The sequence below is a fragment of the Antedon bifida genome, chromosome 9 (assembly GCF_963402885.1).
Source record: "Antedon bifida chromosome 9, ecAntBifi1.1, whole genome shotgun sequence".
Classification (NCBI taxonomy): Eukaryota; Metazoa; Echinodermata; class Crinoidea; order Comatulida; family Antedonidae; genus Antedon; species Antedon bifida.
The window spans coordinates 510,243-535,003 of record NC_136234.1 but is presented as its reverse complement, the minus strand read 5'-3'; the positions used below and the strand labels follow the sequence as shown (position 1 = coordinate 535,003).

The 24,761-nt window shown below is 31.5% G+C and overlaps 1 protein-coding gene across 1 annotated transcript; it reads right to left on the bottom strand.

Moving 5' to 3' along the window:
- Positions 1–50: 50 nt before the first annotated feature.
- LOC144851899 (uncharacterized) lies at positions 51–24,640 on the bottom strand. The gene is made up of 14 exons (XM_078709554.1): positions 24,514–24,640; positions 23,979–24,112; positions 21,412–21,468; positions 20,999–21,150; positions 20,590–20,658; positions 19,561–19,659; positions 15,696–15,810; positions 14,956–15,077; positions 5,615–5,680; positions 4,148–4,304; positions 3,459–3,548; positions 2,808–2,891; positions 771–2,383; positions 51–550 (listed from the first exon to the last, which is right to left on the bottom strand). The coding sequence occupies exons 1-14, from the start codon at positions 24,555–24,557 to the stop codon at positions 527–529; spliced, it is 2,826 nt and encodes a 941-aa protein (XP_078565680.1). The 5' UTR covers positions 24,558–24,640; the 3' UTR covers positions 51–526.
- Between the last annotated feature and the right edge of the window lie 121 nt (positions 24,641–24,761).

Genomic DNA, 24,761 nt, shown 5'->3' with positions numbered 1-24,761 from the left:
AGAAAATATATTATTTGTAAAAAGTAAAAGTATTAACATTACATTATTTATAGACTTGCCCAAGTCTGTATTTAATTGTCTTTTTCATGCTAGTCCACTAGTCGTCGTTTCAAGCTCAAGTGTTACACATTTGAAATGCCATATGTACCAAAATATTTATCGAAACACAGTCTAGAGCCTAGACTACATTATTATGTGTTTTATCTAAATGCACTCAATTTCATTTGATTTAAATGTTTTACATCCATTTATGGATACAGAATCAAAATCACACTAAAAATTAATAAAAAAATATAAACCTGATATTTACATCATAAGTAATAAATAGTGAGTGTTACATTAGTATCATCAGCAACACATGCGCAATAGTATTAATAATAGTTTAATCGAATTTGAACTATTGAACAATCACAAACAACATCCATCAAACATAACGACGCCTGGCCCAACACTATGGCGCCCTCTGTTGGTTTTGCAAGTTGTGGGCGATTACTAATCTGGTAGTGAACCTGCTTTATTTAATCCACTACAGTAAAAGAATGTCATCTTCCTATACAAAAAAAAACATAGCAATGTTAATTTTAATTTAGGTCTAGTTAATATTAAGTGTTCTTTGCCTTGCTTTTTATAAAGTACATCCATGCTGTCATGTGGCTGACAATTCCAATATGGGTACGACCAAAATTGGTCCAGATGTAGTTGCTATGTCTGTATGTGTTCTGTACAAGTATGTACTGAAATAAAACACAAATATATAGATGTATACTCACCACTTGTGAATAAAAGTATGTTTCTTCTTTTCGCCTCCTTTTCTTCACACCGTCCACATGAAACCAATCTTTTTCAGAATCTTTACATTGTAAGAAATGTTCCACTGAATCTTGCTTTACGTTGGAATTAACTGTTGATACATTTGAAATCTTAACTTTGAGTGTTTTACTTGTACTGCTGTCCTTATCAATGCAATTTTCTGTGTTCAAAGTTGATTGGTTTTTACTCTTAATTTCTTTTTTGTGTTTATCATTTTTGTTAACAGTTTTACTTTGCTTTTTTGTTGAATGTTTTTCAAGTTCTTGATGAGATTTTTTAGAATCATCCATATCATTTCTGTGTTTTAGTTTACTGTTCAAGATCTTTTCACCTTTATTTTTTCTAGAGCTGCTTCTTTGTACTTCAGGTGAGCATATAGTTTGTTCCTCATCATTTAGTTTTTGTCGTTTTTTAATTTTCAACGTGTTTTCAGTTGTAAATGTCGTCAAATTATCAGAAAATTGTATTTCGCTATTATCAAGTGTTTTTCGCTTTCTATTCACAGTTGTTAAAGAACTTTTTGCAATTTCTTTCTTATTTCCGATGTTCTTTAAGTCGAGTTCTGGTTCGATTCTCTTTTTTTCAGAATAGGGTGATTTTCTTGGAATTGCAACTTCCTTATTGTCATCATTTATCTTTAAAGATTTTCTACATTGCATGGTTTTCAACTTTATGTTTTGTTTTTGTTGGCTTTGCTTTTCACCGAGTAATTTAACAGGAGTTATAACATCATTAAAAATGTTGTCTATATCATACGGGTCATTTACATTGCCATAAATGCTGTTGAGATCGTCACAATTTTCCAATTCTTTAAATCCATCCAAGCAGTTTTTTAACCCATTTTTTCTTGATTTGTCAAAATATTCAAAGGGCTTTCTTGTTCTTCCTTTTTTATTCAAACTGGGCAATGACCGAGAATGTTTAGCACAACTGGCTTGTGGAGCTGTTTGAGGTTTCTGAGGGCACGCATTCACTCTCCTTTCTGGAACAACACATGTGTCCATTGCCCTTTCTTTTTGGGCAGTGTCATGTGGTGTGTCTACTTTCCTTCCAGCGACATCATTCCTGTTCGCTGCCCTCTCTTGTTGGGTAGTATCATGCTGTGTATCTACTCTCCTTCCAGCGACATCATTCCTGGTTGCTGCCCTCTCTTGTTGGGTAGTATCATGCTGTGTATCTACTCTCCTTCCAGCGACATCATTCCTGGTTGCTGCCCTCTCTTGTTGGGTAGTATCATGCTGTCTATCTACTCTCCTTCCAGCGACATCAACAACACCTCTGTCCATTTCCCTCTTTTGTTGGGTAGTGTCATAGTCCATGTCTCTGCTTACAGCGACATCATTTCTGTTTACTGCCCTCTCTTGTTGGGTAGTGTGGACTGTTTGAGGGTGTACATTTACTCTAGGTGATTTCTTTTTAGATATGAAGGGAGAAACCTCGGCTACAGCTCTTCTAAACGTCCCCCTTCTAAGCAGTTCTACTTTTGTTAAACACTCCTTAGCAATGTCAGCTGAAACATCAGGAGATTTTGTGTATAAACTAGAATCTATATCCAGCGTGGAATATGGATTTTCTAAATTAAGAAAGAGACAAATGATAATAATGATAATAGTGATTTAACAAGCTTTAATTTATTATACTATCATTTTATCTTTTTTGTCATTTTTTTTTTAGAATTCTTGTTTTCTGTCACGATGTCATATTTTGTTGTGATGAATCATTTTCAGATTGCTGGAATACTAATTTGTAATTGGTTAAAAGTATTGATCAAGCAGTCAATAATTCCCTGCCTTTTTTTTTCTTCAATAAATGGAGTTCAGCTGCAACAAGCTAGACCCTAGGAATTTAAGTATCTTAACCTGTCATGACAAATCTTTCACTCACTAAGCCACAAAATGTAATGTTCACTAGTATTCAGTATTTACTAAAACATTACATTCAATTTGATAGGTTATGAAAGGACTCTACATTAAGTACTCAATATTAAGTAGACATACTTAATCCATGTAAAAGAAATCGACCTGCGACCTCTGGTGCAATAAATGCATGTTGAAAAGCTTCTGACACTGTCATCCTCTCATCTGTAGAAATAGAAAAATATATGAATATATGATAATTAAACATGACTGTTACACATTAGACAGTGCCTACACCATTAAAAACATTAGTGAATTAAGGATTAAACATCATTTAGAAAAATAAATGTCTCAAGCAAAGTGTGGATAGGGACCAAAATAAGGTAGGATATAGTGTCATAGGATAATTCAGTAATACAGCGTCTCATATGCATTACATGTGATGCCTGTGTCATGCAAAGTTAGATTACAGGTTGGTTCTGGTCTATGATAGTCTAGGCAATACATGTGAAACATGTGTAATGCTGTATTGTGTAAGGTTATATTACGAGTTCTGCTACATGATCCTAGCCAATACGTGTGAAACACATGTTATGCTGTATTTTGGAGAAACCAAGATACAGTACCTAGAAGGTGCTCATACAAAACTGATTTTGTACCAATGTGCCATGTCCCTCTATGAATGTGAAACACATGTTATGCTGTATTTTGGAGAAACCAAGATACAGTACCTAGAAGGTTCTCATACAAAACTGATTTTGTACCAATGTGCCATGTCCCTCTATAAATTACCTGGGTTATATTTCAGCATTCCATAGAGAAATGTAACAAAAGTAAAATCTGGGGAACCATTTAAACGATGTTTGATCTTGTTCACAGTTACTAGAAGAAAAAAACCGCAAGTAAATTATGATTAAGAAAATGACGAAAACTAACTGTCCAAATTGCAATAGTACTAATATTAATGCTATTCTTGCACATAATGTACTTAAATATATAGCTACTTTGACATTTAGTTCTTGCTTAGTATAATTGTTTAATATTTTGAGGGATGTCATCCTATACAGCAGCTTGGAGGGTTTTCTAAGAATTTAATGTACATCAACAATGGATTTAATTATCTAAAAACATATTAGGGGTTGAAAATCCAACCTGACCAACAAGGGGGACCTTAACATTGTTAGATCCCTTGTTGTCTGGATATCAAAACTTGATTTGCTTGATTCAATGCCTATTCAATCAATTCATGAAATGAGAATTGTTAAATTTATTGAATAAAGTTTCTAACTTATAATACCTTATGATATTATTTTACAATTAAGCTCTGTCTAAACTATGAAACTTTATGTGACAAAAAAATGCGATGTGCCTATATATGAACACGATGATGTCATCACTACCATATTTGGGCACATAACACCTTTTTTGTAAAACTGAAGTGATAGTGTAGACAGAGCTTTACAAAATAAGGAGTTCCTTACCATGTGGTGGTTGCTTTTCTCCAATGTAACCTATAAAATCATTATGGAATTTGCCCCTGTTGAACGGAGAAGCTGGGAGTGGACCAAGCAGCCCTATCATTCTGGTCAGCAAAAAGTCACTACTCTTGGCAGGAAACAACGGTTCTCCAATATACAACTGAAATTATTACAAATATTGGTATACACAGGTTATAGAATTTCACATAGGAGGGTGGGGGCATAAGTATAACAACAGTATATGATTAATAACACTAATACCAATACAGTACAATTAATATTTGATAATTGTATTTAACTTCTGTGGAGTAGCTTTGGTAAGGGAGTTGAGTAATTGGTCAGATGTTTGCCCTACTCTGATGGGTTAGTGATCTGAAGGTTGCAGGTTGTGGCTCAATCAAGTCTGAATCAATTTACTTAGTACAAAGTACACAAATATGTGTCAGAGTAGGAAAAACATTTATTTATTTATTTAGTTATTAACAATATTTAACCAGGGTGGCCCAATCAGTCAAAAAGACTGGTCTCCCCTGGGGCCCTGGGTACAATAGTACATTTAAACTAAAATATAAAAATAACAGTAAAAACAATAAAACTTAAACTACAGTAAAGGGTCTTTCACACCTGTTCCGGCACGGTTCCGGTCCGGCGAATCGAACATCAATGTTTCGTTTTCACGACGCTCCACGCGGCTATGCGCCAATCAATATGCGCGTAGCCGCGTGAAAACGAAACATTGACGTTCGATTGGATTTTCCGGCGCCGGACCGGAACCGTGCCGGAACAGGTGTGAAAGACCCTTAATGCCTTAAAGTTACTTTTGAAAACATTTAAATTACTTGAAACATCTGACCAATACAATTCACAAATGAATAAATTGCGTGTACAATTGTTTATATTATGGTAGGTTTACTCTGAGCTACAGTGCAGTCAATATATAGTTTGTCAGGATTTTTTTTTTGTAATAACTACTATACCTTTTTATTTTATCTGGGTCGATCGATGTAGTCAGGATAAAATGTATAAATATTTATTTTGTATCGACTTTATTTTAATGATACAGTGAATACCCCAATCTGAATACTAAATGAAGTATGTTTTAATCAAATTGTGGAAGATATTAAAAGGGAAATGGCAATGTCATTGTGGGTTCATAAGCTGTTAAGTTGTCTTCAAGGCCATATTAGGCATTCATATTTGTACTAAATAATGTTTGAATTATCCAATAGTTATAGTAAAATGTAATTAATGAAATAAAAATGTATAACAACTGTTATATATATATATGGGTAGCCCTCTGTTTGTATTGGGATTGGATGTTGTACGTGTCACTGGGGTAATAATGTGAGCTCTTAGATCGCTATAAGAATGACATATCATTTATTATTCTTTGTATGTTGGTGTCAATGCTTATTTAAATAATGTAATAATAAACCATACATTATTTAATCATATAAAATAGGATTTTACCTCTGCTAAGATACAGCCAACAGACCACATATCAATTTCTGGTCCAAATGGAAGGCCAAATACAACCTTAAAAAACATTAAATTAAAACATTAAATAAGTAAAAAGTATGAATTGGTAATTGCATTAAGTCATTAATATATAAATATTACTATTACGTTAATATGTAAATTAAATTAGCATATCAAATGCATGTAAACTTTCTATACAGGAAGCAGGTGCAATGCATATGCAAATTAAGTAAACTCATTTGCATAGGCACAGCATACACAGTAGAAGAAAGAAATCAGTGAACTGTGGATGTGTGTAAGCTGTAGTGGCTGCTGGTCTCAAGGGTTTGCTGTAGAATAGCTGGAACAGTCCTTAAATCTAATTGGAAGTCAAGCTAAGTGACTACACTTAATTACACACTACTTTTGGGGGATGGTACAGTATCCTTTTGACCAATATTGAGCCTTGGTGAATTGTTGGAGTTGTGCATAGTATTTTACTAGAATATTGTAAACCATGCTGTTGCAGTGTTAGCTTCCAGGTAAGTGGTAAGCTGAAATTATTATTCTAGACAGAAAATAATATTTACTTGTGTTTACAGAGTGCATTTACTGTAGTAATTACATTAAATCAATAATATTACATTACAATATTAATAGCTGGATAACAAAGTGATATTATTCTAGTCAATCCCAAGTTCTTTCAATGTATTCTATCAAACTAAAGCTCTGTCTACACTATAAAACTAGTTTGACAAAAAAAGTGTGATGTGCCCAAACATGGTAGTAATATGACATCATTGTGTCCATATATGGGCACATCACATTTTTTTTGTCACATAAAGTTTGATAGTGTAAACAGAGCTTAAGGATATGTACAAATATGTCTTCAAAAAGTTATGAAAAATGGGACCCAAATAAGCAAAGCATTTAAGCCAAGACCCTTAAAATCAATAAATAAAATGTAGCTACTTTTGTATGTAATCCATTTAGAATGTCATATATTAAGGGACGGGTTAATGACATTTGTTTCTAATGGAATACAGTACATTTGATGGATTTACCTATGTACATAGGGCAAAGCATGCCAAACTAAAATGAATCGTACTCTGCCTTTAAGGAATAAGGAATGTAAGGATTTATAAATACACAGAATAAGAATAGGTTGAGAAGAAGATTCCCAGTTTTTTCCCCTCAAGTTATTTTATTTGTTCGCCATTTGTCTTTGTTAGTGGCGCGACCTCTGGGTAGAGAAGTGAAAGTTTAGCAACATTGAATATATTAATTATACTTTAATGCCTTCAAGTAACTGGTTTTTTTTGGTACATTATCAAAACAATTGTGAATGATAGTTTTTTTAATGACTATGGCCCTGTTTCTGCTGCCAAGAAAATACCGTATTTTATACGGTATTTTTTGAATACCGTATTTATACCGTATTTTTTTGGCAGCAGAAACTGCGCTCATAAAAAAAATACCGTATTTTGTATACCGTATTTTCCCCACAAAATTTGTGGATAAAATACGGTATTTACAAATTTATACCGTATTTTTTGTACCCTTTTCTGCTGCCAATAAAAAATACCGTATTTTTTTTTACCTGCGACATGAGGTCAACATCGTGTTTTTATTTTCTGTCGCTGTCAGCTGTTTTACACACGTGTATAGATATATTCGGCGAAAATGTGGAGCGAAGACGTCACACTATTTACTATATAAATCTGTGTGGGGAAGGAGGGGGAGCTAAATGTCCGGCCAACTAAAAGGTAATAAAAGGGATAACCACATTTATAAAGACATTTATTAAGCAGGAGTACGGAATAGACTTGTCTCCAAAGCAAATAAACTCAAAGCTGAAGAGCCTGCGAAAGCAGTACAACATTGCAAAAGACAATAACTCGGGGAGGGAACGAATTACTTGTCCCCATTACGATGTTTTCTGTGCTCTCACAACATCTCTATCACTAGGGCTAGCCTGTTGAAAGTGAGGCTTAACTTCCTTTATTGCGACTTTTAATTATCGACCAAATAAATGAATGGCAATTTGGGTAAAAAGGATGAAATTTAACACGACCACCCAAGAAGTATTGTTAGCAGAAACGGGGTACTAAAAAATACGGTATAAAAAATACCGTATTTTATACCGTATTTTTATACCGTATTTTGAACAGTTGCAGCAGAAACAGGCCCTGTCATGTACTCACATCATTCCAATTCAATCATTATTAATGTATTAATATGAAAGTCATTAGTACGTAGTGTTCAAATTCAAGAGTGTCATAATTAATTTATTCACAAATTGGCGTCAACTTGTTGATTAGTGACCTAAAAAGCTCTCTTTCCCGATGTAGTATTGAAGGACAATTGTCCCCTCATATAATGCACATGAATGATTTACATAGCATACATAAAGGCTAAAGTTCAAAACATAAATCATGTTGTTGCCTCTAAGGAAATTTTGTTTCTTACGAACTAAAATTTGTAGCAGTACAATATGTAACTAATAAATAACAGCGCTACATTAGGAATGTATAAAGACAAAGCCCAACAGCTAAACATCTCATTTGAAAGTTAAACACTCCTTGACAAAAATAGGTTGTTGGTACAAAAATATTGTCTACTCAAAGAAACGATTTATGCTAAATTTAGAAACTGAAGTTTGCTCTGAAAACATTAGGCATTTGGAGTGTTACAAATGTGTCAAATTGAGAACTTTAACTTGTACATACTTATAACATATTGCAAAGCTGAGATTTTGTACAGCATTTTACAGGTCATATCGTGTGAAATTCAGAATAAAAATGTATCGATAGCTTGTATAAACATTAATGTTTTGTATTCACATCCATTGTTCAATTTTGATTAAACTTATAAAGTGATTAACCCCGCAATTCATCTTAATTAATCCCAATTAATTAATGACTTAATTCTCACACTTATTGTTCAAACTTTTATCACGCTTTGATACTTTCAGTTTTTGATGATTAGTTGATTTATTGATTGAATTATTATGTTAAAAGCCAGCTGCATTTAATCCATGGTTGAATACTGACTGTGTGTAAACTTTAGATCTCTCATTTTGTGAATTGTTTGTTGTGCAATGCATACTTATTTTTAAATATACATACATAAATAAACATACAAATTTTTTACAAAAGGGATAAAAAGATAAAAATTTATGATAACAATTTTGTATAATAATGGTTATGGCATTTAGTCATAATTGGCCATGATATTTAATCTCGCATTATACAACTTGAAGGTCTCGCCATAATTTATGAGGAGATGCGATGCTGTTATATCATCCAAAGGGACGCTCTGGTAACCTTTAAGCTAAATGATGGAATAAGATTATATCACCACCCTTCTTGTTTATTAACAAAACCTGACAATAGTATGCACGATGCAGGACCAAACATAAGAATTACAATGCTTAGCACCTGAGTGATATTAACTTAGTATCACTCAGGTGCAAAAACGTATTTAAAACATTCTCAATTGTACAATAAATTCTCAACATACGTCAGGGTTGCGGATAAGATTCATGATTGTGGGAATTTGATCGTTGCGCTTTTTGTAAGATGATCTGGGCTGGTGTGTTGCAAGTGTACATGCTTAGATCTCAAGCGTGTACTAAAACAAAATGATGTGAATGATATAATCTTCTAGAATCATTAGACGCTTCTCAGGTGTGAATGCAACTGAAAGAACATTAATCTTGTTGGCTAAGTTGTAAGTTTAGCACTATCTCAAACAAAGTATGAAAGAATTATTGTACAAATGTTGGCTTCTAAGCAGAACAAACAACAATAATATAAAGTATAAATGAAAAAAATATATATAAAAAAGATTATCTAACCAATTTTCCTGGATCAAGTTGCATGAAAATTATCATAGGGTAGACTAAGATTATTCTACTTGTTTATTGCAGTGCATTCTTTTTACTCTATTAACCAATTATTTAGCAGGTTTTTGCAGGGGTAGGGGGTTGGGGTCAATATACCCATTGTTTATTCAAATGACTCCTCTTAAACTTCTGAAACAAATACAAATCATACAATTACTGCAGTAAAAAAATGTAGTAACTGCAGTAGAATTACTTTGATTCGTAAAAAGTAACAAAATGAGTAAAGTTATTAGAAATCAATGCATGTTTTCTCATTACAGCATTAACTATTACAATCACAGAAAATGAATTTAGTTATAGATTAATGATCCATGTATGTACAAACACAACAATGTAAATTGAATGAAATGGATGATTAATGATGAGATATCATGATAAACATAAGACACATAGTCACCATCATTCCTTTTGGGAGAAGCAATGCAATAAGGGCAGGGAATCAAGGTCTTATCAAGTAAGCTATAGTATGTTCTTCACACTGAGCCCCGATTAAGACTATGGGTGCGTTATGTTTTCATTAATAAATGTTCTTTGAATTGAATTGAATTGAAAAATCAAAAACACTGTATTCGTTTGTATGTATAGTTCTATTTATATACATTTTTCATGATATTTGTATCAAGTCACCTGACTGGAATCAGGTCTCAGTGTGAACATTAAGTAGTGGATATGTGAATAAGCCTGCATTCACACCAAGAAACAAATTTCATACGCATCATAGTACGCATCTGTATTCATTACCATTAATCCAGAACTATAACTTTAAATGCATTGTACTTTTGTATTGGTCTATAGTACACGTCTAACCTTTGATCCCACATGTACATTCATCACACACAAATTCCACGCTAAAATGACAACACCATTAACTAAACGTATCACCTTAAACCTTTGCTTTGTTATTTTAGAGAGATGATCTTATTTTCAATATGAATTACGCATTTGGAATTTAATCAATTGTACTGTATCACGCACATTTCAACGATACTTGCAGCCTTGCGTGTCTCGGATTTCAGAGAAAAATGCCCAGGGGCAATCACTTGAGAATCCTTAAGGGAATAAAACAAGAACAAAGAGACGCATTTCTGTACTATGATAATTATTGCTATTATTAACTGACTAAGTGGTCAGAGTTTATAACATTGATGTGATTGTATTCTGGCAAGTGGCTTAAGAGATCAAAGAAAACAGACCTGTATTAATGATAATAATATTAATAATATATATAAAATAATTTGAGTGCCCTTAAGGCTTTATTTTGTATGCAAAGTATACAAATTAGGAAACATGTGGGAGAAGGCTAGCAAGGAACTTAAGCACATCTTCTTATAATATAAGTCTCTAATGCAATGGGATTTTATTTACAAGTTTATCTTATTCAAATTGTTTGTTTCTCATACCTTGACAACTAGCTTCTAATTCAGCGCTATTTCAATTTGGTTTTCTTTTTTATTGTACAATTTCTTTTTATTGGAAGCATTTTGTTTTGCATTGAGTGTAAAAATTGTCTTTCTGAAAATGAAACCAATATTTAAAAATAATTTGAATATTAGAATAATATATTTCTCTTATATTATTATTCTCAGCAGCTATATGCTACCATCATTTTTTTTAAATAAAATATGTTACAGCATCGCAGATTTTGCCCCGCCCATAATGATTACAATTTCCAGGTATTGAGCACCTTTGCTAGTTACATAAGACTGCATATAAATGAAGTACCCTGGGAAATGAAAGTTAAGAAGCTTGCCCCTTGGGAATTACAACTCAAAATACTACAACATCTATTTTCAAAGCCCTGGGAGTTCAAAGTTGAAAAATGCTGCCCTGTACAACCAGGTCAGCCCCTTGGATAATGAGCAAACACCTGAAAGCATGAGGTCATAAGTGTAATAGAACGAAATTCTGAAATTACAGACAGTAATCACTACGTATGCTAAATCATTCGAGGAAAAAAATATTAAAAATGAAATAAATGACATTTTAAAGCAGAACACTTAAGTAGGAAATGGAATTGTATTTGTCGATTATAATTATTAGAATTTCTCATTGACAGAATAATATTATGCATTTATCTATTCAACATTTATTTTCTCTAAAATTTTCATAAACTAATAAAATAATTACGATTTGCTAATGTAATTTTCTTAATCGTGTTATTCAAGATTGATTAAATAATAGTTGTAAATTTGTTTGGTCTTTGGCTTGAATTCTGGCGTGACTTGAGTCAATCCACGGGTCTTCAGTTAAACCTATTAACAGCTTTCTTTACAAGAGTGCCAAGTTCCTTACACACAATCCTGTAACCAGGGAGGGGGGGGGGGAAAGGTTTAACAAAAGGGGTAAACTTCATCATGAGTTCAGCTAGTTAGGGGAGGGAGAGGTTTAACAAAAAGGGGTAAACTTCATCATGAGTTCAGCTAGTTAGGGGAGGGGGAGGTTTAACAAAAGGGGTAAACTTCATCATGAGTTCAGCTAGTTAGGGGAGGGAGAGGTTTAACAAAAAGGGGTAAACTTCATCATGAGTTCAGCTAGTTAGGGGAGGGGGAGGTTTAACAAAAGGGGTAAACTTCATCATGAGTTCAGCTAGTTAGGTCATTTATTCCATCACTGCTGTATCAAATTCAACAAAAAGGACTACAGGCTTGCGATGCATACAAATAACTTATGAATTTGATCAGATATTTTTCAATCTACTTTTTATCTTTGTAAGGATGTTAGTAAGAAAAACATTCTTGGCTTCGTTTCATACGATTGGAAGAAAATATGTTTCAAACTATTCATATGAATCATGCTTGATTGTGAAAATAGATTGTGTGCGTGACAATGATATAAAATGCTACTTTCAACGCTCTAAATTTCTATAAAATGTTTCAATATATGAATAAGAGTTCAAATTTACTAGTTTTATGCAGGCTATTCAGGCCTAATAATGCGTGATATGCCACAGTAATATACTAATAATTATGAGAATTCATGATATGGATTTGCAATATAACCGATACAAATATACCTCATGAGACTCGCAGTTTTAAAATTATGTATGAAAGCATTGGTCATTCATGGACCATTATTCAGATTCATATCAATAGAGTAAGATCACATGATTTTACTTAGCAACATTTGCAATGTTTGCATAAAACAATATGTTTGTGTATAAAAAAAGTAAATAATAAAGTTCTAAGAAATTGAGTGAAATACTTGACAAAATGCAGAGAATGTTATTTGTATATGGCTTATGTTGAAGATAAAAATAACTTAACATTTTAATAAGCTTTTGTGATGTCACCAAATGACCAATATATTCATTTTGCTGAAATTTAGGATGTAGAACTTGAAAATGTCCCTGTATGTTTATCACATCAGATCATCAATAAAATTAGTGAAGTGTTTATTTTAAAAATGTATATTATGTATATATAACACTGTGCAGCTTCTATTATCTAGGGGATCCAAATTGTTCCTTCATTACACTAGTATGTTTAATTGAAGATCTTCAATTTTACATTTAAAATCAATAATTTGTTTTTGTAAATATTTCTTATGCATCATTACATAAAAACAATTATTTTTAGTTAAAGTTTAAGTAAGGCAATCTTGCAATGCACTACAAAATTCAAGTTACTGCATTAATTGTGATATACTTTGTTTATGCATCATTATTCAAACAAGCCTCTATATTTCTATTTGATTTACCTTCATACAAAGTACTTATTTTTACACGATGGCATACAGATTGCATGATTAACAATATCCTTAATACATACGCAACATTACACAAGGAGATTAAAAGTATCATACAAATATTGAATTATGCTATTCAATATGAATTTTAGATTATTGATAATATTCTCGATAAATTTCATTATATAATTTTAAATTTCATTTCAAAAGTCAAAATTTTACACGTTTCAGATTTTAGATTATATTAAATAACACTTGTTTTAATTACTAATCTTTTTATGCATCATTATGCAAGAAAAGAGTTCCATAAAAATAATGATCAATTGTGTGTAAATGAAGTACCCGATTAGTATGCATTTCAAAGAATATCTACATTGTAAGTTTATGAAAATTAAGTCAGCTTTTAATCCTTTTGGATCATGTTTAAATGAGAATTGTGCTCATACCACTAGAGCCAGTATGGAACTGAATAATGTAAATCTTTGTATTATTAAACCAATAATTCCTCAATATAGAGTAATTCAAAATGTGTTTCATGAATGCTTAAATATATTTGCTGCAAAACGGCAATGAGTTTTTTGCTTTTGTCAAAACTAACATGAGTTTTTTAACGAGGATAATTTAGACTTTTACATGACAAATGTTGTAATAAATAGTTGCTAATGAGAAAGTTCAGCTATAATCTAAGAATTAATCATATGATGCTAATCACCAACGCCCTGAAATCTTAGTATAAAACGCGACATTAAAAATAATAATTATGTTTTACAGAACATTCAGTAGATAGCAATTGGTATGAAACAAGCGATCAATTGTGCTTTTTTGCTGAAGGTAAAATGAGCTATTAATTCAATCAAGCGATCATAAGACGCTAATTACAGCATTTTTTGCACCGCCTAATTTTAATGTAGCTATTATGGCATCATGTAAACTACATTTTGAACAATTATTGGAAAGGAGTGAAAGTGCTAAGATATGCTTTGGTTGGATGCAGACTTAGTCAAATTAATGGACTGCTTGATGTCACTAATAGATGAATAAAGAATTTATGTATGTTTGCATGGTCATTGATAATGTAAAGATATTTTGGAATAATTTTGGGCTAGAGAGATGAATGAATGCTTGACTAGAATAGTTTGATATGAGATGAATGATTGAGCAAAATGTTTTTACTTCAAAAGATTGGATCGATATTGTTTTTTGCATATATAGGCAGCAGACAAACAGAAGGTCAAGTCTAGACTTGAGTACATTCAAACATAGATGCTTCTAAATACAAAGATTAATACGGCTTTTTGTTGGAGATATCCAGACCTCATGTGACTCTGCAATTAGTAGTAGGAGAGCAGGTGTCTTTCACAGTGCAATATCTACAATGAAAACCACCTAATGGCAAATCTACTCTATACTATAATAAGAACCAACTTAAAATAATCACAATCTATTAAGATCCTTTTACAGTATAAGTAATATTTAAGTACCACCTTTAAATAAGCCCAGTTGTATTAAAAAAACACGTATTATAGTACCAATTACAGTAAAAACACCGTAAATAGAATATTTGTTAGAACATGTTGTTGTACAAAGATTTGTCTATGTACTTAATGCTTACTTCTCAATATAATTGACTTATGCTTATTATATGACTAATATAAATATTTGAATAGCTATTTAAAAAAATCAGTCTAAAAAATATTATGCTTGACCGATTATGTCACGCTTGACTGATTATGTCATGCTTGATTGAATAATTATGTCTAACCTCAGGTGCCCTGTACAGTATTGTTTGCAGTTGGAAGTCATCGTAGTAAAGCGAAAGTTCATTAAAGATGCAACGAATGGCATTGCCAAAGTCGACCACTTTGACTCCCTCGGAGATGTCGTCTGTGAATAAATCATTAAATCATGCACTATTTATCACTATGTCTTGTTTAATTGTCAACACTATCGATACTCATTAATAAATGAGTAAAGATAATTATTATTGTATTATAAATATAGGTCAGATCTTTTGGGGTTTGTTTTAAAATATGTCAATGGATCTCTTTTGATCAAGGCAAGTTTTAATTAGAATTACAGGTCAAAATTAAAGGTCAAAATTAAAGGTCAAAATTAAAGATATTTGATTGAGTTCTTTCAGACCAGTTCTTAATCAATAGAACTAGAAAGAAATATTGTGTAAATGATCTTTTAGTCATAATTAACATTCATTGATAAATACTAAAGTAATAATATTTACGCGAAAAAAAAACTTCATTTCAAAAATACCTGCACAAACAAAATAAACATTGAAGACAGAAAAGTAATTGATAATGTTGAGCACATCAACTAACTTTGGAATACATAAGTACATAGGTTAATACTCTGACCTGTGTACCAGGTATCTTTGATTAAGTTTATCCTTATTATCTGGATATATTCCAGAGGGACCACTCAATCTTACTACAAAGATAATTGAATTTGTTAATGCTTCAATCAATGAATAATTTTCAATTTACTTACCTGAACAACACAGAATATTTTCAGGCTTTAAGTCTGCGTGGATCACGTTCGCTTGAGATAAAAAACCAAGGACTTGTAAAAGTTGAACTGCAATCTTACGAATCAACTTTAATTTCTTTAAAAAAAAAATATTGAACATTGCAAGCAAAATGAAATGTTTGTACATTTCTATACACTCAATAGTAAACGATTCACTAAATAAAGCCAAGCTTTTTAAACAAATAAGTCCTATAATGATGAGGCTTGGTATTGATTGCTAACTGTTTTTAATTTTATAAAATCCTCATGTAAAATTATTATTGGATTAAGTGAGCATGTTAAGTGTGTTGCCCGTGAACCTAGTAATCAGTGTGGTCTTCAGTCTAATTTCATAGCAGGCAATGGGTAATATTTGAATTTGTAAGAATTTTTATTCTTAAGTATGCCAAAGAATGAACTTAAGAATACACCCCAAGTAATCACCTTAAATTAATTGCATGGTAGTTTAATAATCTATTAAATGATGTTTTATTAGTTTGTTTGATAGTGAAACACTTTTTCACTATTAGTTAAATGATAGATGAGTGCACTTTTCAAGTCCTATATCAGGTGTGTTCATTTTATCCTAGATTTAAAGAGGCAGCTTAATGCCAGATGTAAATAGTACAGTACTGACGTGTAAACTTATGATTGTTTCTTCTGTTTTAAACTAAATGAACTAAAGGTAAGTAATCATATGTAGATATATGTAACCGTTACAAACTGTAAAGCTAATATATCATTTTAAGTTTCTGTTCCTCAATTCAGTTTAAACTCAATGTAAACTGTTCCTTTAAATCTATCATTATAATGAATGGGATAGTTCAGGTTTTAATTCAATGAAATTTGAGATGTATTTTAGGTATCCATGCAAACAGGAAATGTCTTCCAGTAACAAATAACATAATTCTACATGATTTAGAGAACTAATCCCTGAAAGTTTAAAGGGACAGTGTCGCTCAATAAATTATAGATATTTTTCTAATACAGTATAAACTTTAACAAGGTATTATTGAGATGTTGAAATCGCACAGTACAGGTATGCATTATTAAGGAAATGATGACTTCAAAATAATACCGTTTTACACCGCCAAGCTTAGAACAAACCTGTGTCGTGTCTGGATAAATTTCCATTTCACACCTGATTCATTAACCCGGGAATGACACAGATTGCGTGTGTTTACACTGTAAAATACCAACCTGTGTAAATATTTTAGATTAATCTAAATACCGCCCTCAGGCTCTTTTTTTATATGGCAATACAAACAAAAATTGAGTATACTCATAGAATATTTCTTGAAATAAAAATGAATAACAAATAAACATACATTTTTATTTTTTTAAATAAGCGAATAAACAAAATCTTAAATAAATTCAAAGTCTTATCTTAAATACTATTAGTTCCAACCTCAAATACACGGGTTCGTCCCGGGTTGACTCGACGCTGAATACATTCAGGATCACTTACCCTGGTGGTTCAGCGACCCGGGTAATTTTTAACATCTTTACACCAGCCTACATTTTTGCGTCCCAGGTACGACTCGGATTACATAATTCAGGATCCGTATTTTTGCTGCCGGTGTAAAAGGGGTATTACATTCAAATAATCCGAATATTGATCATTCTTGTTGGAAAGTAATTTACTAATATTTTAAAGTAAAATGAATATGCAAGTTCTCTGACAGCTGATGTACTAGGAAACCAGGGAGGTATGATGCTACCAAACAGTTTGTAATAAATAGCACCTACATACTGTGAACACATGCATAAAACAGTGTTTATTGCTATGTACAAACAGATAATGCCGTATGGAAAATCTATTGGGATGTCTAGACATAAATATAGATTAGAAATAAATTTATATTTAGGTCAGGTTGTTTTAGTATAATACTCATGTTAATGCTCAGATTGTAGTTAGCATGGTCTCATCTGACATCTATTTGAACTGGCATCACTTTTACTTATTTTACACACTCACTGGAGACATAAAAGGGAGATTTCAATTTTACCTAGGAATAAGTTAGGTCATTGTAGGCATGCAGGGAAAGTTAGGAACATCATTCTATTCCATAGGTGGTTTCTAGGTCCAGACGACACAATTATGCATTAATAGGCTCAGATGACGACCGAATACAACTCAATGCATAGGTTATTGTTGCAAATTGAGAGATCCTAACGCCATATTTGTAAATAGAGGACAGAGAATCTGTACATATCACTGAAACTGCCGTGAGCTGCATCAGATTTGTCACCTACTTACTATTCATAGTCTATTGTGAAAACATCCTTGGTATTCTATCAATAAATTTGTTCATATTTAACAAAGCAACTGGCCATTCACAAATCCAATTAGTTAAAAGGCTTTTATTTTTGCAGCTTGTTATATTTTGCTAATGCAAGTAACCTTTAATTTCTCTTATACAATACAGTTGTCATCAAATATTGTTTGAGAGAATAACGATTTGATAGTTTTACTTTAGCAAGAAATATGTAAATAAATTATTTTTTATATTCATCCGTCTCATGATGTAATGTGAAAGGTGGCCTTACACTAACCTTCTCACTATTCAGTGCGAGTGTCACGCAGCATTAATATCAACATAATTTAATATTAATATTACATTTGCGAAATATATTTGTGTATTATATTCGGCATGCCTTATGGCAACACTGGTCCAGTGACCTTTTTTACCATACTCAAGTATTTGTGCTGTTTTAAATATTGTTGAAATGAATAAAATGAATTTGATGGAAATAGTCTACACACTAAGACTGTATTCTGTAGTTAGATCCCATCTCTCATCTGTGCCCTCCCCTACATAAAAGGACGGCTTTAGTTAATAGCTACTTTCAATTTATTATAGTAACAATGGATCAATCATCGTATAACTAGTTAGTCATTGTCTTCAGTCTCTGCGCTTTTATTCCACACTGTCTATCCATCAATGTTGATGTACAATGCATTGTGACTGTAAATCTATCATTATAAATGCTTTAAATGGATATTAATGATAAGCTCAAATGATTGTATCATTGTATAAACAATGTAGAAGTGTATGTGCTATGCTTTTCATTCAAGTCATATTTCCATTAAATCTAAGTGGAAGAGGTTGTGTAAGAATTAAAGTTAGGAGGAAAGAGGGGAAGGAGGAAATAAGAGGATGAGGGATGGAGAAATGTAGGGCAAGAAGAAATTAATGGTAGAAGAATTAATAGAGAAAAAAACAAGGAGTACTGTAATGAAGGGAAGGAAGAAATTTGTGGTAGATGAATGAAGGGACGAAGAAATTTGTGGTAGATGAATGAAGGGACGAAGAAACAAGGAGCACAGTAATGAAGGGAAGGAAGAAATGTGTGGTAGAGGAATGATGGGAAGGAAGAAATATGATGGGAAGGAAGAAATGTGTGGTAGACGAATGAAGGGAAGGAAGCAACCAGGAGGAATGAACTTAATACTGAAAACAGAGTGTTTTGGAGAGTAGACTGTATTTAGATTTACATTTAAAATACATTCTTTGTTCAATTCAATTTTATTTTGAATGTAATTGTAAGAATGCATTATAATGAAAGATGAGATGTTATCAATAATATCAACAGCGGAAACTCATGATGTGTTTACATTCAACAGATTTGATCAAAACACCTGTAAATAACACTAAAAAACTATTTTAAAAACAATTTCTCTATTTCAATATAACAAATTATTTTGAATACATTCTCAGGTTGATTCATTAATATCTGCAGTTTTTGACAAAATATAAATTGAAAATAAAATTGCAGTATAATAATTATTACTGCAGTAAACTATGAGTAGTTCTGTAGTATAATAAATGCTGATATAATTTACCTTATCTTGATGTAAGTTTTTACTAATAACTTCATATAGTGGGTTTGGATGTAGAAGTTCATATACCATACAAAAATGATCACCAAACTGGAAGGTATTCTGAAAGATAATTTTCATTTTTAATAAAATAAAAAAATAATACCACAATATTTATAATGATAATGGGTAAAATCCTTTGCTTAAGAGACCCATCGGGGGACACTTTTCCGTGAAATTTCTACCACGCAAAGCGCTATTCTGGAGACACTCCTATTAAAGGAGATACATTGTTAGGTTTTCCTGTTAGCAGGGATAACTGGAGTTTTATTTTTAAAATTTATTTCAACAATATTTTACGAGGGTGGTCTATCCAGCCGAAGCTGATCATTAGGGACCCTCACAGAAATACATCATGACAACAAAAACATGTAACAATAAAAATTAAATTAAAATAAATATAATTTATAAAGACAGTAATAATAACTAGATAACAGTAATACTAATAATGTACAATAACCAGGAGAGATTATTTTTACAATAATACATATTCTGCAAATACTCCATTAATATAACTGTGAGTTGGATACTATTGTAGATTTTTCTTTGATCTTTTATTCCTAGAAAATAGTAAATATATTAAATACTTTCTGTAATTTAGAATACCAAAATAGAAAAAACAATCATATGTATGTCAGTAATAAATAAGTTGGATAATTATTACCTGAGCCTTGAGGTGTTTTACATTATAATTCTAACAATTAGAACAAAGAGCCTCAGGGATACTCAACCTTTTCTTCTTATTGTTGTTAGTATCCATTAGTTTATTTGAAATTTCTAGGGGCACATATTAATTGACTAGACTTATAATGCCTACACAAAATGTCATGTTTAAACTACAAGGGAATTGTTTTAAACTTTATGGCACTTTGATCGTACTTAGCTTGATTTAGGGGTTCTGAGTTTAAGTCTAGTGCCAGGACACTCATCATTACCGAATTAAATAGTTCATTTTAAATATCAGAATGATTTCTGATCTATTTTCTCACTTACCAGAAGTTTAACTACCCTTGAGAAATTACTGGGATCTATTCTGTTCAATCTTAGTACAGTGTCAGCTTCCTGTAATAAAATAGTTAACAATTCAAATGATTATGGTTGAGTAGAGTTTTTGTTTTCTATTGAGAAAAACGCATGCATATAAGCGGACGCATTCGATTCACGCAAACAAATTCGTCTAGTGGAAAATCGGATTTAAAAGCTATACATATTCATTTTATCAATTGTGATGACTTTGAATTTAGTTAATACAGTTTGAGTAGATGCTATGTTCAAAATAGGCTGAGTGGTTCAAAATAAGCTTTATGCTGGGTGGAAGATTTTGAAGGTGGGTTTCTCTGCCTAGCACAATAAAATCCATATATTCTACAAATTTTAGTGTTGTACCCATACAGGTTTCTACCTGATAACCAAGCAGTTGATATTCGGTGTGAAGGATCTTGATAGCAACTTGATAGTCATCCCTTCTGTGAGTGTCTACAGCCTGTATGAGGATGGATGATATTCCACGGCCTAGCACTTTCACATATTTGTACCTTTTAGCCAAAAGTGGCACTGAAAATATATTAATACATTTAATACACATTTGTTTTCATCATCAACCATCCCATTCATCCACCCATCCCATCCCAAATTGTAAAATGCCTAGGTTTGTATAAAGTCAAACTAGTTTCACAAAAAAAGATATGACATCATTGTGTCCATAAATGGGCACATCCCATTTTTTTGTCACATAAAGTTTGATAGTGTAGACAGAGCTTAGAATAGTAAAACTAGAATAATAAATGAAAGAAACTATTTAAAACTATGAATTACCTTCCTTGAATAAATCGGCATTAAAAATTCCATTTTCATCAGTACAAGAAACATTTTCTATTAAAAAAAAAATTTATAAATCGTAAACAGTAAAGATAAATTATCAAAAACAAACTAATATTCTTTTGTTTGTAAAAGTTCTGAACAATATAAAAATACATTTTGCAATGGATTTAAAACGTGATCTGCAGTGTTTAGTTGATAAGTTATGACTTTGAATTTTAATTTCTCTAAAGTCAATACTGACCTTGAAAAAACATAATCTCAAGAAGATCAACATTGAAATTTTTAAATTAATATTTATTGCCAGAACATTAAACAATGTGCTCTACTGAAATGCAAAATGCTTCTCTATTAATTTCCAATTAGTCTAATAATTTCTTAAGGTGTTATAGAATGTGCAATTTTACAAATAATTATTTTAATTCTTGATGTATGTGCTTCTTTCTAATCAATAAAAATGCAAAATGTATGAATTCACACAAAATTAAATTAATGGTTTAATTTAATTATTTTGCAAAAATTGTCCATTTGTCATCATCACATCCACGTTATGTTAAAACTTATTCTACATAGTTTCAGCAGCTTATCTTTCCTACAATGCAATCTTTTCAGCAATTAAAATCTTTACATTGATTTTATTTAATTTTTCAACTTTTTAATTTGCTTCATGGTCTTCCATTAACTCTTCAATTTATTAATTAATAATAACAATAATAACAATAACAATAATATTACATTTTTATACAATTTAATGAATAAACTATTCAATTTATTTTTTAAAAACAATTAATACCTACATATATTTTTAAATATAAAAGACAATGTTATTAGTAATTAATGTCATATTAAAATATAATGATGCAGCTACTGAATTTACTCAAAAACAAATTAATTCTTAAAATGTATTTTTTAAAAGATAAATGATACTGACTTCAGAGATTGTTATAAATGTTGTACAACATTATTTGTGACTGTCAAGCTATAACATGAATACTGCTATCAAATATGTTTCAATTACAACATTACCTTGAACTATTTCCCATCCAAGTTATACTAATTAAAGACAAATTTCAGGTACGTCTTTTCCTGTCCAATGTTAACCATTCATTGTCTATAATACTTGTGTGAGCACTCATAGATCTCAACATGCTATTATTACTACTAATTTAGATGAATAACTGCAAGTTTTGTTGAAACTTTACATCAATTTTGAGAATTAAAAAAGTATAAGTTTTGTCAATTACTGTAATACTCTCTAGTCTATTAACTTTTTTAATTTATAAGAAACAGAAGCACATAGGCAGATTCAAGTGGAGGCTAAGTCAAAAAGATAGGACAGGTTTTAAGCCCTGTCACACCCCTATTTAAAATCTGTTTAATAAAAGATTGGGTATCAAGTATGATTAAACAGAAGTAATGTTGGTTTTTAAGAAAGATATTTGTGTGTCTTTCATGCAACCTTTTTTTTAAGTTACAGAATAAAGGCTTGTTGTATTAATTGCCTCAAAGCTATTTGCATCTTTTACTTTTAAGTTTTAAAAATAACATTGATATTTCTATATTTGGTGGTTATATTGAAATTGAAAGGCATTAGTCACCTAGTTACTCCACAAATGTATGTTCATTTCATAGAATTCAGGTTGGTTGAGTATTAAGTTGTCATAAATACATCAACCGACTTAACATCCTATCAAGAGGATGTGCCAAATTATTCTTTATTGGTGCATTTTAATGCCTTTAGACAAACAAAGTAAAGAGCGATTGGGTGTAACATTGTCATAGATGAAACAACCGGCTTTACATCCTATCAAGAGGATGCTAGGCTATCCATTACGATATTTTAACACCTGCAGGTATGAGGTGAAACAGTAAAGAGCGATGGGGGATTTTACTTACTTTATTTAGCAATTTACTACTACTTGTCAGAGTATATACTTTGCATCATTGTTAAAAATAACTGTCAATACAGCTATTGGCAATAACTAACCTTTGACTAGCACATACATGAAGTCTAAATGGAACAAAATAGTTTGTATAGCTGTACCTCATAAAATCAACCTAATTTTAAAATAAATTTTGCAAAAAAATGTCTTACTAGATATCAGTAACTTTCTTTTCAAAATGTTTCAATTCTTTTATATTATTATGTTTATTGTAATTGCATTGAACTACTGTGGAGTAGCTTTGCGTTCAGGCATATTTTGATATATTTTTTTTTTGCCCTACTCTGAGGTAATAGTGGTTCAATACAAATATAACACAGTAGCCGCTGCTTACTTGGGCTAGCCATCAGCGCAAGCTTGGTGGTCTAGAGGTATGAACGCCAGGCTAGTGATCTGGAGGTCGTCATGGGTTCGAGTCCCATCAGAGAATTACTTGCACATTTTTTTTTAAGTATTCTCAAATGTACTTAGTATGAAGTACAAATTACGTCAGAGTAGGGCAAAACATCTGACCAATTATGTTTATTATTAAAATGATCCAACAATTGAATTAAGTATTATTCACTGTGGTGTAACACCTTATCCTAAACATTTGCCAACTCTGGTCTTGTATGTAATTACCAAATTCAACTTTACTCGTATTATTTGATTGTTGATGCAATGGTTTTGCTTGTTTGTACAGCGTTGCTAGGCCACCTGTTAATCTGCATACCATATGGCAACTAGGTGGTGGAATTCTAACCAAATTTGTGTTTCTGAAAAGAGATAGATACAATTCTGTTGGTCTTGTCATAGAATGACATCTGATTTGGTCAGTTATGGCTGTTCCAAGTTAATACATAAATACCCTGGAGTGAAATATTATTATTGTCACTGTAGTGAACTATATCAACTATATATAGGCCTAATAACTTGAGAAAGAATTTTTTTTCTTTGATATATTATTAGTTATTACAATGATATCCACTATTTTAAACCTTACTCAACGCAAGCCAGGCCTAGCCAAGGCCTACTGTACATGTATTATTGCCTCAATGAATCACCGCCTCGATCCCACTGAACAACTGTGTCCGAATTTGTTATGGAGCCTTTCCAGGCCTAGCATCATGAACTCTATTTCATTCCACATCTCTACTTGTTACAAGTTTTTACTTACTTGACAAATGTACAAAAAGATGATTTAACATATATAGTTGACATTTTTCGAATTAGACTTCTAGTAACAAGGAATAAACACCATTTTTAGTCTTTGTTTATTTTGTCGAATCAAAGTTATCCGCCATTTTCACAGAATCATATTATTTATTTAGAAATACAAATTAAATTTTATAAATAATTTCAATATTTAGAACAGTCTTACAAAATATTAAATATACTGACGCAGAAAATTTTGTTTTTTGAATT

Bases quoted from the DNA above. Each gene is read 5' to 3' on its own strand.
- LOC144851899 (XM_078709554.1), bottom strand. From the start codon at position 24,557: ATGTCAACTATATATGTTAAATCATCTTTTTGTACATTTGTCAA. The intron at 15,811-19,560 runs GTAAATTATATC...TTTTTTTTAAAG, and splicing joins AAAACTTACATCAAGATAAG to AAATTAAAGTTGATTCGTAA. The intron at 4,305-5,614 runs GTAAAATCCTAT...TAATAATTTCAG, and splicing joins TTGGCTGTATCTTAGCAGAG to TTGTATATTGGAGAACCGTT.